Below are 17,395 nucleotides of genomic sequence, written 5' to 3' on the forward strand. Positions count from 1 at the left end.
GAGCCTTGGCTCACACCGAAGAGCAAGCTATAAAGGGCCCCAAAAATGACTAGTGTAAAACCATTCAAACAGGAAAACCAACGGTCTAATCTATAAAAAAACGAGAAACACTTATAAACCACACCAACAAACGACAACCACTGAACAACAGGTTCCTGACTATGTCTATATTTTTACAACTTGAAATTGTATAATTTTATAGATTATATGCCAATAAAAATCTAAACTGACAATTATGAATGATGTTTATTCCAAAAATTGAATTCTTTGAAGAAAAATATAGGCATATAAGTTTAAATAACAAAATGAATAAACATTTTGAATTAGGTGGATGACAAAATTACAAAATTGGTCTATTCGGAAAACGATTTTTGCAGGAAATTGGGACCATAAGATTTTTTAAAGACAGGGGGAAATTAAAGTAGACATATGTATTTTTAATATAAGATCAGTTCTAGCCATGTGTTATTTTTAGAGATTAAACTCAATATTTAGACGACTGTTTGCCTGTTAAATCAATTTTAAATTAAAAAAAAATGCATTTTGAATCATTTGCAATTTGTTGAGGTTTTGCAGCTCGTGGAACACGAAAAATGAAATGCAACATGTTAAATCTTCTCAAAATATGAAAATGATCAATACACCTAGGCCTCCATCATACTGTGTACTTTTTGTTTAAGTGAATATTTGTAAGAAAAATATTACAATTAAAATACGGTTATTATGAATATCCGTGTTTGTTTCCATGTACAAACTTTTCATTTTTTTTGGGGAAAAAGTGATTTTCCAACCTACCTACCCAAACCTGGCAGGGTAGAGTTGGGTTTGGGTAAACAGCGGTCTATTTTTATACGACCGCAAAAAAAATTTTTGCGTCGTATATTGCTATCACGTTGTCGTCATCCGAAGACATTTGGTTTCCGGACAATAACTTTAGTTTTAGTGTATGGATCTCTATGAAATTTAATCAAAAGGTTCAATACCACAAACGAAAGGTTGGGATTGTTTTTGGTGGTGATGGTCCCAACCGTTCAGGAATAAGGGACCCAAAGCAAGCAATTTTTCAAGTTCAGGACAATAACTTGTGTATAAGTATTTTGTTTGCTCTGAATTTGTACCACAAGGTTCAATACCACAAGTAGAAGGTTGGGATTCATTTGAGGGGTAATTGCTCAAACTGTTATGGAATTAGGGGCCAAAAAGGGTCTAAAACAAGCATTTTTCTAGTTTTCAGACAATAACTTGTGTTTAAGTGCTTAAATTGTACCACATTTTACAAAAAGAAGATTTTTGCATTTGTTATTTTTTTGGAAAAAAGAGGGGGGTGTAAAAAGAAATTTTGGGAGGGGGTAAATAAAAATTATTTTTTTGGGGGGAGGGGGGCATTTTTTTTCCCTCAAGATTTATGAAATGAAATTAAAAAGAAAATTTCTTCAAATATTATTTTTTTTTGGAAAAAGGAGGGGGGGGGGGGGGTCAATTTTTATTCCTCAAGATTTAATTAATTGTCAATTTTCCAAAGAAAAATTTGGGGTCACAATTCTTTGTATATAGTCTGAAAACAGATTTACTAAATATTGCGCAACAGCACAGTGCATTGCACAAAAGCAAGAAATTTTCAATTGAATATAAATTCAAATCATATAACCAATTTCAAGTTCTTTGACTACATTTATTCTGTGTCAGAAACCTATAATGTGTCAAATATTTAATTACAAGCCAACTTCAGACCTGTATCAAGCTTGAATATTGTGTCCATTTTTGCCCAAACTGTTCATGGTTGGACCTCTGCGGTCGTATCCAGCTGCGCTCTGCGAAGCAGTTTATTGAATATTTGTTATTGCCCCCTAGATATTTTCGTAATACTTTCAACCCCTTGTATCACTCAACTAAGTTTTATTTAATTTTGCGGAAAATGGCGACAAATGAAGCATCAGTAAAAAATGAGGAAAATCACGAGACTGTTTGTGGAACTACATATATTCGTGCATACAGAAGGGGGCATCATCATTGTCTAGTGATGTATATCCAACCTCATTGTTAAACGGTACTCTGATTTATAATAATCATTGACATATCTTTTATGTTTTTTGTCATAGACTTATTGAAGAAAACGACTTTATTTTTTAGATTGAGGATGCATGTAGAGATTGCCTTAATAAATATGTTGAAGATGTTTCAGCTGATGCACGAAGACACATTAGTGATAAGTACGAGTACTTTATTTCAAACACAGAAGATAATCCTAGTGTATTCCAGCTAATACGACAAAATCTCTTGAACTTAGCCAAAACAATGAAAACGTGGAATAAAGACTATCCTATTAAATTTATTCAGTTGGAAAAATGTCTACGAGAGAAAAAGAAGGAGTTACCAATTATTACCTTGAATGATATTAAGCAAATATCTACTGAAACACCAAATCCATTAAACCATGAAGAACTTATGTTATATTTAAATTTTCATCATGAACTCAGAGATTTGGTTTATTTTGAGGATCTTCCAGATTATATCATTTTAGATACTCAATGGTTGTCGGATACTTTTAAATGTATAATAACAGCAGAGAAATTTCAATCAGGTCCCAGTCGGCATCTTTTTACGGATGAATGGAATGATTTAAATATTAGAGGAATATTACATAGTGTGGTTTTGGACCAAATATTAGAAACAAATAAGAAAATCTTTAAATTTGTGGAAAAGCAAAACGTGTTTCAACATAAAGATCATATACTGAAAGTCATGGAGAAATTTGATATTATAATACGTCCAACTGTATCAGACAGAGATGCCACTGATTTAAAACCTTGCTATTACATACCTTGCATGGTTAAAAAGGTACCTGACTGTCCTATAAACAAACAATTTTATGTGACAGAAAAAAACTGTACAAAATCCACTTGGTTATGTTTCAAATTTAAATTTCTACCAGGACATTTAATTAATCATTTGATTGCTTCACTGAGCCGGAAGTACGACATTGCAGAAGTACCTGTCCGTGGACAAACAAAACGGCCAATTGCTCTTTTCAGAGGAACGATCGTCTTTAAGTTACAGAAGACTTCAAAATTACTTGTGATGACATATCCAAATGTTATTCAGATTCAGGTTTGGGATTTTGGGAAACATTGTAACATTGAAAGGTGTTTTTTCAAGGACATTGATGATTTTGTTACAGGAGAAATAAACACTATAATAAGAAAAAGATTCAAAATGACAACTGTAAAATTTGACAAAATGTTGGGATGTAGCCTTGCAGAACCGGACTGTGTGACAGGATTTTATGAGCAGGAAGCAGATTATTTCTGTGAGATGTGTACAGAAACACATATCAATGAATGGTCTGATCATGCACCGATAAAGGTAATTAATTAGTTTAATTGTTTGATAGGAAAGATTTCATCTTATTCATGTTATTGCATTAAGTTTAATATATTAGTCTAGAAGTCATCTTGCAAATATATAACATGTTTTGACCACTTGTTCTCACTCTATTCCTTTGATTTCATGAATATTATCCACAGGCATTCATTTAGCTAATGTGAAAAAAAATAATCACTGTAATTTATTTGTTTGTTGTATTATCTGTCTGTTTGTATTAAATTGGCGCCAATATCATAAATATCTGTATGTCTACTATGTTGTTTCCAGAGAAAATGGCTATGTCCCCTCAGTCAGGCTTCAGTTGCTTTGGTTAACTTTATTGATTTGGTATATTTTTGAAGACTAACATACACTAGACAATTGATATTTAGTTTCCAATTTAAGCAGAATACTGGGATGTACCTTTAGTCATGCTTGAATGACTTTTAAATTTTGTTTGTTTAGTAATTGAAGTCATTTGTGTGATTACAGTTCACACAGGATTGACATACATATAGTCTATATAGTCAAGCGCTGCTGAAAGAAAAGTACAAAGGGATATTAAATTCCTTACGGCAGTTTTTACGTAGGGAAATCATAATTTATCAAATTCCTGTAGTTTTAGATTATTGCTGCAACGAGATAACATTGTACATTGTTATTTGTAATGCAAGTATTTTGTATCAATGGTTTTGATTGGATGACAATAAGCGTAAAATTCTCTATCTTGAATGATTTGTTTATTTTGCATTAGAATAGAGATAAATTTGAAGCTTTGCGGATGTCCATCGGTAGTTTTACTGCCGCAAATATCCGTTTACCTGTCTATGCTACGCGTCGCCAGGTAAACTCAATTTGCGACAGTAAAACTACCAATGGACGTCCGCAAAGCTTCAAATACAATACAGTTATCTCTTACATGTTCCATTAATGATTTACAAATTTAAGTAGAGTAATGAACATCCAATAGTGGTAACTATTTTGTAATTTGTTGTAGCTGACCGAGATTTCTGAAAAAACTCAACATGTTCCAGGATCTAATCCTTGCATAGAAAACACCAGTCAACTCCAAAGTACATCCACAAAGGTAACACTCTACTGTTGAAAACATACACCATGTATAGACTAGTATTATTATATAAATACATGTAATTTTGTATAACTAATTGTGTAGGATGATTTAGATTAATCATAATTGCATTTTTCACTGATCAATACTTGTTACTATCAATTATGTTTGAATTGACCAGAGGTACTATGCATTAGTTGGGTGTTTAAATAAAGATCATTAAGGAAACTCAGGTAACTCCAGTGTAGATATTAATAAAGCTGCTTCACACGAAAAATTTTAGCTCACCTTGCCTTAAAGGCTGTGTGAGCTATTTTAAAGCACTCTGCATATGTGATCTGCCAATTGAAACCATTCACATTTTATATGTTCTCTAAAATCACTTAATTAATTGCAATGAAACTGAACAGGTATAATGAATGTTAGATGATATACACATAATCCTCATCTAGTTCTAATCGGACAAAATCATGGCCACCAGAGACAATCATTTGAATTTAGAGTTTGGCTGTAACTGTACAATTCAAAAACAGGATACAAATGTATCACATCCTAATTTTTACGGTACTGCTGTTAATTAAGCATGTAAATTTAGATACGATCCATGTAAAAGTATTGATCCTTTCAATAAAATTCTTCTTAAATGATATCATATAACATCTTGGTAAATATGTTTGAATATTGTTTTATCGGTAAAAGGATCATATTGGCTATTTTCATCACTTGGTGTAAGTCATTTGTCGTCATCTGTCGTTCTCGTTGTCTGTTAACTTTTATATAAATCTTCTGCTCTGAAATTACTAGGCTAATAGGAACTTAGCAACTATCTGCAAATATAACAGCTCGGCTGTAGTAGTCAGTTGAATCTATATACATTTGTTATAGGAGTTATTGCCCTTTAATGATGAATCATCATTAAAGGGCAATAACTCAGATTGTGGTAAAACACTATAGTAGATACAGACAAAAGGATCAGGAAGACACGATCTACAAACAACAAAGTCGAGACCATCAGTTCACGTATTATAGAAGTTATTATTTTTGTATGACGATCTTCGCCCATTTGTATTTGGAGTAAAAAAATTAAGGTAGATAGAGTGAAAGTGGAAACATAAAGTTCACAGTATTACAAGATTAACAAAAAGAGATCTGAATCATGAATTATATTCTAGTTTTCAACATAAGATTAAGGAGATGTGGTATGATTACCAACTATCCACTAAAATTTAAATGAAGTGAGTGTTGGAAATGCACATTAATCCAGGTCAGTGACACAGCCTCTTTAAAACCTCCAGCTTTTAGGAACAATTGCCTTTAAAAGACAATGTTTATCAAGTTTTTAGCACTATTGCTAATCATTTTTATGTTGCATAACGTTGCATATTTTATCATGCAAGTGATTCTGGCTCATTGAAGACTCTCGTTACCAAAGTTTTCTTTTAATTGGCGTAAACTATAGAGAATAAAAGGAAACTGTAAACAGCAAAATAAATCAGCAAATTATAATAAACTAGTTAGCAGACTTCTTTTGGCTGTATATGCCCTTGCATGATTAATCGGACTATTTTATGTTTTATTTGTTGTTTTTTGTTGTTGGTTTTTTTATGTTATTTTTTTTTTCATTGTATGATAGTAGATTGAGATGTATATTAGAAATTCAAAATGGCCCGAACTCTGAGGAAAATTCAAAACAGAAAGTCTGTAATCAAATTATTATTTTATTATTTAATGAAAGAATTTTCTAAAATTGTCAGCTAATAAATTTTGAAATTATAAAAAATGTTAGGTTTCAACTCCCTCAAAGTTGACTTTAGATGGATTTGGCTATTTTTAGGTCCATTTTGGTCATATATCTCCGACTGTTTCGGTTCTTAATCATCCTTTGAAGGTAAATCCAGAAAAAACGCATGAAATATATATGGTGTTGTTTTCAAATCTCATTGAAATTATACCTACTATAGCTTGATATGCAGTATTGGTTTTGCTCATTTTTGAAGGTCGTACGGCGACCAATTGTTGCTTACATCTACTCCATTTGTTGTCAGGTGGATAGTTACATTGGCCTTCATATCTCATGAGTCTAGTTAGCTTACCTCTTGTTCATTTGTTTATCGCCCAATACACATTCTTTTACTTCTTTCAGAGTTACTATGAGTTTTCCAAACTTTGTTTTACAAAACAGCCCAATACATGATTAATATGATGAACCCTGTATGTGAATTATTACTCATCTGTCCAAACAAATAGAGTGAGCAGAAAGGATAAGTATCATCCACATTGCTTAGTTTTCTGTCAAAATTGAATAATTTCTCAAGGTTTACCAATTATATTATGTTTTGTATATTTAAACAGGATTTATTAATTGCAGGTGCGTGTCAGTGTCAAACGTGGTAAGAGAGATTATTCAAATATTTCTGAAGAGCCACCAAGTAAACGCAATTTGAGAGAGGTATATGATATTCACAATAAATGTTTCCAAAACTATGTATTATAAACACTAAACGCCTTTTCCTGCCTTACTTTGTTATCGAAAAAGAAAAAAAAAAATAGATTAAAAAAAATGAGATGCTGAGTAAATATAAAGGGAACCGAAACACATAGCGTCACAATAACCATAATATGTTCAACATTGGGCTAACGTCAATCTAAAACCATCAATAGACAGAGACATATGAAGTCGGCCACTGATGAAATAGGCAAATTCATGCACATGCAACAGGAATTAGATATTTTTTTGGAATATCATTCATTGTCTCGCCTGCGACGAAAGTCGCAGAAAGTGAGACATAGGTATTACTATCCGGCGACGGCGGCGTAAACTATTTGTATAAAGCTTTATATTTCAGAAGGTAGAAGACCTGGATGCTTCATACTTTGTATGCAGATACCTTATGTTACAAACTTTCCGTCTGTCATATGTCCAATGTCCTTGACCTTATTTTCATGGTTCAGCAACTGCTTGAAAAAAAAGTTTAGTTTTTTTGTTATGTAAATTTTTCACTTATTATGAGTAATAGGATAACTATATTTGGTATATGGGTTCCTTGCAACGTATACATGTCCATCAGACAGGGTTCACCTGACCTCAGCCTCATTTCATGGATCAGTGATCAAGGTTAAAGTTACATGATTAGGTCCGTTTCTCAGATACTACAAGCAGTAGGTCAGCTATATGTGGTGTATGGAATGATTATAAGGGATACATGTCAGTCTGGCAGGTTTCATCTGACCTTGACCTCATTTTCACGGTTCATTGATCAATGTTAAGTTTTTGTGTTTTGGTCTGTTTTTCTAATACTATAAGCCATTGGTCAACTATATTTGGTGTATGGAATGATTGTAAGGTGTACATGTCTGTCTGGCAGGTGTCATTTGTCCTTGACCTATTTTCATGGTTCATTGGTCAATGTTAAGTTTTTGTGTTTTGGTCTGTTTTTCTAATACTATAAGCAATAGGTCAACTATATTTGGTGTATGAAATGATTGTAAGGTGTACATGTCTGACTGGCAGGTGTCATTTGTCCTTGACCTCATTTTCATGGTTCATTGGTCAATGTTAAGTTTTTGTGTTTTGGTCTGTTTTTTTATTACTATAAGCAATAGGTCAACTATATTTGGTGTAAGGAATGATTGTAAGGTGTACATGTTTGTCTGGCAGGTGTCATTTGTCCTTGACCTCATTTTCATGGTTCATTGGTCAATGTTAAGATGCTCTTGTTTGGTCCTCTTCTCAGATACTATAAGTTTTAGGTCAACTATATGTGGTGTATGGAATGATTGTAAGGTGTGCACGTCTGTCTGACAGGTGTCATCTTACCTTGACCTCATTTTATGGTTCATTGGTCAAAGTTCAGTTTCCTCAATGAGGTTTGTTTCTAAGATACTTAGGCAATATATGTTAAATAAATTTGGTGTATGGAATGATTGTACGGCCTACATGTTTGTCTGATAGGGTTTATCTCACCTTGACTTCATGTTCATTCATCATTAAAATGTTAATTTAATGTAAAGCTTATAAAAACTTATTTTTTTTACTTTCAACATAAATTCAATTATGAACACTAAAACAGGCGAGACATTTCAGTGTGTCCACTCTTGTTTTAATATTTACTGTAATATAAATTTGGCACAGAAGAATCGATCATCAATTCTATACATCTCCCTTCCTTTTTTTTTTATTATGATGTCAAATTTGAAGCATAGGGATGCTAATCTGAAGGTGCGGGGGCTTTTCTTCGATGTATAAAATTTTATATTTTATTTGAAAAAACACTGGATTCTTCATATGTGTATACAAATGCATCATGTTCTGAAGTTTCCATTTGACACAAGTCCATTGTTTTCCCCTCATTTTAATGTTTTAGCACCTGTGTAAAAGACTTCAGTGTTTTTTCATTCACCTGCCCAAAAAGGCCATGTAAGCATTATCCTTCACTTGGCGTCGGTTGTGGTCTAATGCCCGTCGTTCATTGTATTTTTTGTTCAAAGATGTTTTCTGAAAGAACTAACACAATTTCAACCACACTTGGTCGGAGTTATCCTTATGGTGTCTAGCATAAAGTTTGTGTTTTTATTCATTCGGATCAGCCTACAAACATGGCTGCTTTCGCTTAAGTTATAACATAAGAATACAATTAATTAATTTTCTTATATTTTGAAAACAATAACAGATAGATTGATTTTTGGTGTTTTCTTTATGTTCAGTTGCAAATATATGATCGGATGAGAACAAATTACCAATAATGAAGCTGTACTCAAGTGGCATTGGATTGAACATGCCCGTTCTGACCGGACGAAATTGATTTTTTTTAATTCTTTTTTTTGTGTTCCTACAAAAAGTTTTTGACACTTTAAGTGACCTGGTTACTGAAGCTTGTTGATAGGAAAAAGGGGTGACAAGTTGCTTTTGTTGACTAATGGGGAAAGGTATTTAATTTTATTGAAGGAAATGTGTAAAATGTTTACTGTAGTACTGGACGAGATAAAACTGTATTTCTGCCAAATATTTCTTTATTTGAAAAAAAATGTAAATTTGAACACTTAATAACTAATGCCAATTAAACAGAGATTAATAGGAGAAACACTGGTGGTATTTCTACTAAATGAGAATCTGCACTCAGTTGTTTTCCATTTTTGGCGAGCCTGCGACTTTGGTCGCAGAAAGCTCGACATAGGGATAGTGATCCTGTGGCGGCGGCGTTAACTAACTTCTTAAAAGCTTTATGTTTTAGAAGGTAGAAGACCTGGATGCCTCATACCTTGTATATAGATGCCTTATGTTACAAAGTTTCCGTCTGTCATATGTCCATTGTCCTTGACATCATTGTCATGGTTCAGTGACTACTTGAAGAAAAGTTAAGATTTTTTGTAATGTTAATTTCTCTCTTATTATGAGTAATAGGATAACGATATTTGGTATGTGCGTACCTTGCAAGGTCCTCATACCAGTCAGACAGTTTTCACTTGACCTCGACCTCATTTCATGGATCAGTGAACAAGGTTAAGTTTTGGTGGTCAAGTCCATATCTCAGATACTATAAGCAATAGGTCTAGTATATTCGGTGTATGAAAGGATTATAAGGTGTACATGACCAACTGGCATGTGTCATCTAACCTTGACCTCATTTTCATGGTTCAGTGGTTATAGTTTTTATGTTTTGGACCGTTTTTCTGATACTGTATGCAATAGGTCTACTATATTTGGTGTATGGAATGATTGTAAGGTGTACATGTCCAACTGGCAGGTGTCATCTGACCTTGACCTTATTTTCATGGTTCAGTGGTCAAAGTTAAGTTTTTGAGTTTTGGTCTATTTTTCTAATACTATATGCAATAGTTCAACTATATTTGGTGTACAGAAATGTTTTATGATGCCCATGTCAGGCTCGCAGGTTTTATTTGACCTTGACCTCATTTTAATGGTTCATTGCTCAGTGTTAAGTTTTTGTGTTTTGGTCTGTTTTTCTTAAACTATAAGCAAAAGGTCAACTATATTTGTTGTATGGAAGAAATGTTAGCTGTACATGCCTGCCTAGCATGGTTCATCTGACCTTGACCTCATTTTCATGGTTCATTGGTCAATGTTTAGTTTACTTGGTTAATGTTAAGTTTATGTGACAGTTGTAATAAAGCTTTATATTTAGGACTATCAACATAATATCAATGATTAGTAAAGAAGACGAGACATTTCAGCGTGTGCACTCTTGTTTTATGACCCCGCTGTAGCAGAGGGGGCATTAAATGTTACCCTGGTCCGTCTGTACCTCTCAAAGTTGGTTTCCGTTCTCTAACTTTAGTTTGCCTCAACCAAATGTTATGTAACTTATACATAAAACACTGATCAAGTTTGAATTTTGGTGGCGTCACTTTTACCTTTCTAAAGTTGTGCTCCATTATAAATAGAAAAATTGCTTAATTTTTAGTTTCCGTTCTCTCACTTTAGTTTGCCTCAACCAAATGTTATGAAATTATACACAATGCATATTACCTCAAAACACAGATCAAGTTTGAGATTTGGTTGGGTCACTTTATCTTTCTAGAGTTATGCCCCTTTATAAACAGAAAAATTGCTGAATTTGGTTTCTGTTCCCTAACTTAAGTTTGCCTTAACCAAATTTTATGAAACTTATACTGAATACTTTTTACCACAAAACTCAGATCAAGTACAAATTTGGGTTGCGCCACTTTTACCGTTCTTCAGTTATGTCCCTTTATTACTTTATATGATGTGCGGATGCATCATCTATGGCCCATTTTATTAATACATTGTAATGAATAAACATGAATAAACATAAAACATTTTCTTTTCAAAAGATATATTTATAGATCATGAAATCATCTTCTTTTACTTCTGGGAACACGAGATTCATCTTCAATAAGTTTATCAGATATATATTTTCCCGTCTAGTTGAAGGATAAAGGCTAATCAGAGATTTTTTCTAATTTTTTCCTACTATGGAATTTATTTCTATGTAGCTTTCTATGTAGCAACGGTTTTCTTTTCCGGACCATCGTAAAAAGAAAAAGAATAATGTCTGATCAAGTAAAGTCCGCGAAACCCTAAAAAAATAAACAAGATGACTGAAATCGAATTGGTATATTTCTTTCGCCAAATTCTTTTGCTAATAATAAATTTTAATCGCCACAACTTTTATTCACAGCGGAAACCCTGGTAATAAGGCTTTACCATGAATTACCTGTTATTTTACATGTTTTAGTATATACAAAATTTCAATCATGGTATCTATGATTAGTTTATTTAGTAGGCAGAGCAAGCTATATTCAGTTTGATTGGGGGTATTTGTCTGACTATCTCTCCCTATTTCTTATATATGGCTATTAAAGTGTGTTTTTTTCCTAAGTAAATCTTTACGAAATATACATTGATGAAAGGATTTTAAATGCACTAATAACTTTTTTTTACTAATAGGAAACCATTATGTGTCCCTTTCTAGAACGCAGCGTAAACTTAAGATTTACGTAATGACTTCTGGAAACCTTGAAGTTCATGAAATCAGTTTTATTGGGATTTTTTTTCAGCTTTAGCCTTAAACACTTCAATAACTCATTTATTATCAAATTTCTAGCATTTATTTGTGATTTTTACCCTTTAATTGTTACATAGTAGAATAAACAGTTCAAATTTGTTGAACATTTGAGGAAAGAAGTATAAATGACCAAGAAAGACCTTGCAATACAGACAGACAGGTGCATTTGCGATGTTTATCATCTTCGAGTAGTATTTTCCATCCTATTCAAATGTTTTTTTTTATGAAATGAAATGAATATTTGATCATTTATTAGTCCAAGCGATATTCTATTATGATGCAGCGTTATTTGGAATTTAAAAGGAATTATACTCATTTCGCTGTATGATGTTGTCTCCTTTATACCTATTTTCTCTTAAATATTTGAACTGATTGTGACAAAATTTGATAGTATTCTTGAAATAGCCAATATTTCAAAGGAAAAAAGATCACATATAGTTCATTTAACATTTACAACATGATTAATGTATTCTTTAGGTGTAACATGTGTAATACCACCAAAACATAGTACGTCACATTCTTATTTATGTCAAAGGAGGGAAAACATCCCCAACTTGACAGTGTTCCTTCAAAATATTTTGGAAACTTGGAAACAGTATTTCAAAAAATTAGACAATGTAAACAACCACAATGATCAGCATACAAGATTTTCAAAAATGATAATTATAACCTGACATCATTTAATTACCCTATAAGGAGTTCTAGCCATAAATAACTATTTTTGACTTATTGTCATGTTTTTTTCTGTTCTTCCAAAAAAATAAACCAAAGTAATCAGCAACACAAAATGTACAGAAAGTATATTATGTCTGCAACCATTAGATGACTACTGAAAGAGTTATTGACAATAAATGACGATTTCTCACAAATTCAGTTTTTTTTGGCAAATTCTATCAAAAAGTAAAATCACACAAATACTGAACTCCTAGGAAAATTCAAAAAGGAAAGTCCCTAATCAAATGGCAAAATCAAAAGCTCAAACACATCAAACGAATAGATAACAACTGTCATATTCCTGACTTAGTACAGGCATTTTCTTATGGAGAAAGTGGTGGATTAAACCTGGTTAAAAAAATGATTAAAAGATAAAAGCTGTCAACAGCAAAAGTAATCTGATACAACATTTACACAAATCTTCATAACTCCAAAATTGCTCAGTTAAAACATGATTAAGTTTAATAGCCTTAGTCATGTTAGTGGACCATTATATTTTCAATGGGAGGGTTTTTTTTTTTTTTTTTGCTGATAGAATATTCAGTATACCAATAATTCTGGTCAGAATGGGGACATTAAATTTGATGCCTCAGGAAAAGAGATTGCTACACTATCAGCACGTTAAACACCTTTGTTACGACTCTGAGGGATCATTAGGTGGCCTGTTGTAAGGCAAAATTTCTGTCCCAATCTAATATACTCTCAGTTTCTAATAGCAGTCCAAATTGACCCAATCTTCATCTTGGGCGGCCTCTATTACAGGACCTATCAGTTGCAGGTACCGTGAATTTGTGTTCGTCTTGAACATGCATGAAATATTTGCCACTAGACTTTTGCAACCAACATCAATCAATCAATCATTTTCAAAATTTTTTTTTTATCTATTATTTCTTTTTTATTACTTAAATAAATAAACAAAACATTTTATTTTTAATAACATTTTTTTAAATCCATGTTGAAACCCTCACCCTCTATTTTCAATGGAATCAAACAATTTTTCTCACTTCCCCCTTGAAACAAATATATTTTTCTTAAAAAATAAATTTGTAAAAAATAAAAGAATAATCATACAATTATGAATTGGTTTGCGTCTAATTGATACAAAAGTTTACAGAGAAATTTTTAATTTAATTCTATGGAATGTACAGGTAATTAAAACCTATTTACAAACGAGCAAAAATGTGAAACCAGTGTTCATGACATGAAATTCATTGTGAACAGATTTGCAGTGCGAAAAGTTCTGTGTGAACACGACCTACGTTTATTGACAAATGAATAGACAAGAAATGCAGTTGATACAAAAATAAGAAGATTGGTATGATTGCCAATGAGAAAACTCTCCAAAAGGTTCCAAACGACACAGAAATTATCAACTATAGTTCACTATACGGCATTCAGTAGTGAGAAAAACCCATACCACATAGTCAACTATTAAAGGCCCAGAAATGCCAAATGTAAAACAATTCAAACGAGAAAACTAACAGCCTGATTTATGTTAAGAATGATAAACAAAAAACAAAATAATATAATATACAGCAACAAAAGACATCAACTGAATTACAGGCTCCTGACTTGGGATAGGTACATACAGAATGTTGTGGGGTTAAACTAGTTTGAAGGCGCCAACCCTCCCCTAACCTGGGACAGTGGTGTAACATTACAACATAAGAACAAAATTATAAAAATCAGTTAAAAGGGGTTTAACTCGTCAGATGGACACAAAGCAGAAAAACATCTAGCTAAATCACAGAGTGGACGTGGCAGGGTACTTATACATCCCCAAAACAAAAATACACTAATTACAGATCTGGGAGTAGCCTTATTCACGATAACATAAGCCTTTTACATACTTTATATAACAATTATTCACTTTTATTATTTTTTTTCAGTTCACCACAGAGCAGATCAATTTTACAAAGATGGGAATAATTGTGCTTAATATTCTTGCTGATGCTTCATATGACCTATTAAAACAAGATATACCAAATCTACATCCGAGGAGCGATTGTGATATAACATACTTGTACAAGGAGCACAGGAAACTAAACAAAAATATTCCAACTAAAGGATGGGGAGGGAATTGGCAAACCATGCAGGTTACAGACATAGCTATTGGAGATGATATTGAGCGCATAAGACTTACAAGGAATGAACTACAACACTCACGGGCAGCTGAACTTGGAGATACACGTTTTAATGAGTTGTGTAACATATTAAGTGATCTTTTAAAAAGGTTTGATCAACTTAACAAACCAGCAAGACTTTATACAGATCACCTAAATGAAATTTTGGCTAAAACTATTTCTGCTGAGGAAGTTCAATCAATTGAAAATGAAATATCAGGTAAGATGGAATTCTTAGCCTTTTTAAAACCAAAATTTGTGCACAAAATTTGTTATGATTTTTTCCATATTTTTTTACAACAGTATGAAAGTATGCAAACATAAAACATAGGTATTTAGAGAACATGTTTCATTGCATGACAATCACTATAGCTTCCTTTTCTACTGGTCTTAAAAATTGTGTATCTCTGTAAAACTGTTAAAGTAGAACTTAAAACGGAATCTAAAATTATCTGTGCAGTTGTGATTTATTTTGTTTTCATTTCAGAAATGGATATTGAAGTTGAAATTATTCCAACACAATAGAGAAATAAGCTCATGCGCAGTTTTTATTGCAAATAGTAATTTATAAACTTTATTAGAAATTTACATACTACCTACCATACCAACTTATTGGCAGTAGACTGATCAGTTTTGTTTACGAGGCCTTCGTCCTAGTATTGAGATAAACAGCTACCAATTAAAGTCTGTCTTAAACTGTCTCTTCATAGAGTTATAAAAAGGAACCTGATGCAAAAGTCAACCAAACTGATTATTCATAGAGTTATGGAATTTGATTGCCAAGATGAAATAAAGAACAAAACTGTCTATTCATAGAGTTTAGGAATGTTTAATGGCTATGATGAAATAGTGAATCAAACGCTATTCGTAGAGTTAAAAAGAGTAATGGTCAAGATTAAATAGTGTACCAAACTGTCTATTCGTAAAGTTACAGAAAGTAACAGAAAGTAATGGTCTAGATGTAATAGTGTACCATAGTCGAAATATTGGACACAACTTAAAATGTGAACCTATATTGGACTGTCTCGTTATTATTTATAGTTTTTCATTACTTGCAGCAAACCTGTAATGTAACTATTGCTAACACTAAACTCGTTATGTACAGAACTATTTTAAAAATGTGTTTATCAGTATGTTTTGAGTGTAAAAAGTGTTTGTTAATGTGTTGTTTGCGTATTATCAATTATATGAAATTTCCAGTTACATGAAAATGTGTAAAGTAAAGACGAATGACAAGAACACATTTAGGAAAACATCCGGTTTAATTGAGAATGTAAATGGAGAATGTGTCAAAGAGACACCAACTCGACCAAAGAGGAGAAAACAGCCGAAGGACACCAATGGTTGTATCTTTTTCATGGGAAAGATATATAAATTATTTTAATGTGTTTGTCCTTTAGTGAATCGAATGTAGATGGTCAAATTTATAAGTCATCATTGAATAAGTTTACAGCTTTTGTATAATTGGCCAAAATAAATTTTGTCTACCTCAGAGGTAACTGAGGTATCGAAATATGTTATGTTCTGAAAAGCAATAAAACCCTTGCCATATTAGGTCATTTAGCTGTGTGGGATGTTTAAATACGCAGTCAGAATAGAGACAGTAGGTACCGTACTTGGCCTGTTGATAGGCACAATGTCTGCCACTGACTATCCAACATGCCATTGTTTTCCAGTGGCAGTCCAATTTTCTGCCCTTCATCCAGGTCTTCTATTTGTTTACTTGTTCTTGTCCTGAAGATGCATGCAATATTTGCCACTGGATGCAATGTGAGCCTGCGAAGCAAGGTGAGCTATTCTCATCAACTGCCGCCTGTCGTCCGTCGTACGCCATCGTTCCTCAACAAAACGATGAGCTAGACATGATCAACAAACAAGTCAACATAGCAAAAAAGTTAGTTGACGCCTTATGAATACTTTTAATCGTTTTGATATGGATTTAATTGTACGTATATAAATATATCAATGGGCTGTTTGTCAGTGTGTAACATTGTTATCGACGACTGTTTAATATACAATACGAAATTTTAAATGTTTTTTGTAAAATTTTGCATCAAAACTCCTCGTTAAAGAAAATCAATAAACATGGGACTAAGATTTTAAAATCTTTAAATAAGTTAATCTCACATGAAGCTGTGATACTGTTGACTTTAGTTAAGACCTTCATATCTCTTTATTGATGGTTAAGGTGTAGAATAGATGTAGGAGAAATTGCCCATATCTCTTTATTGATGGTTAAGGTGTAGAATAGATATAGGAGAAATTGTCCCCATCTCTTTATTGATGGTTAAGGTGTAGAATAGATGTAGGAGAAATTGTCCATATCTCTTTATTGATGGTTCAGGTGTAGAATAGATGTAGGAGAAATTGTCCCCATCTCTTTATTGATGGTTAAGGTGTAGAATAGATATAGGAGAAATTGTCCATATCTCTTTATTGATGGTTAAGGTTTAGAATAGATGTAGGAGAAATTGTCCATATCTCTTTATTGATGGTTAAGGTGTAGAATAGATATAGGAGAAATTGTCCCCATCTCTTTATTGATGGTTAAGGTGTAGAATAGATGTAAGAGAAATTGT

At 32.6% G+C, this 17,395-nt stretch overlaps 1 protein-coding gene across 1 annotated transcript; it reads left to right on the forward strand.

Moving 5' to 3' along the window:
• The first annotated feature begins 1,401 nt into the window (after nucleotides 1-1,401).
• Nucleotides 1,402-15,984, forward strand: LOC127731868 (uncharacterized). The gene is made up of 5 exons (XM_052240736.1): nucleotides 1,402-3,363; nucleotides 4,361-4,450; nucleotides 6,801-6,881; nucleotides 14,583-15,036; nucleotides 15,304-15,984. Exons 1-5 carry the CDS (start codon nucleotides 2,296-2,298, stop codon nucleotides 15,339-15,341), a joined length of 1,731 nt encoding a protein of 576 aa, XP_052096696.1. The 5' UTR covers nucleotides 1,402-2,295; the 3' UTR covers nucleotides 15,342-15,984.
• Nucleotides 15,985-17,395: the final 1,411 nt, after the last annotated feature.

This window comes from Mytilus californianus, unplaced genomic scaffold (genome assembly GCF_021869535.1).
Source record: "Mytilus californianus isolate M0D057914Y unplaced genomic scaffold, xbMytCali1.0.p SCAF_21, whole genome shotgun sequence".
In the NCBI taxonomy this organism is placed as follows: domain Eukaryota; kingdom Metazoa; phylum Mollusca; class Bivalvia; order Mytilida; family Mytilidae; genus Mytilus; species Mytilus californianus.

Excerpts from the sequence above, each read along its gene's own strand:
- LOC127731868 (XM_052240736.1), top strand. The coding sequence starts at position 2,296 with ATGAAAACGTGGAATAAAGACTATCCTATTAAATTTATTCAGTTGGAA. Across the intron at positions 3,364-4,360 it reads CTGATCATGCACCGATAAAG|CTGACCGAGATTTCTGAAAA; the intron begins GTAATTAATTAG and ends AATTTGTTGTAG. Across the intron at positions 15,037-15,303 it reads AATTGAAAATGAAATATCAG|AAATGGATATTGAAGTTGAA; the intron begins GTAAGATGGAAT and ends TTTTCATTTCAG.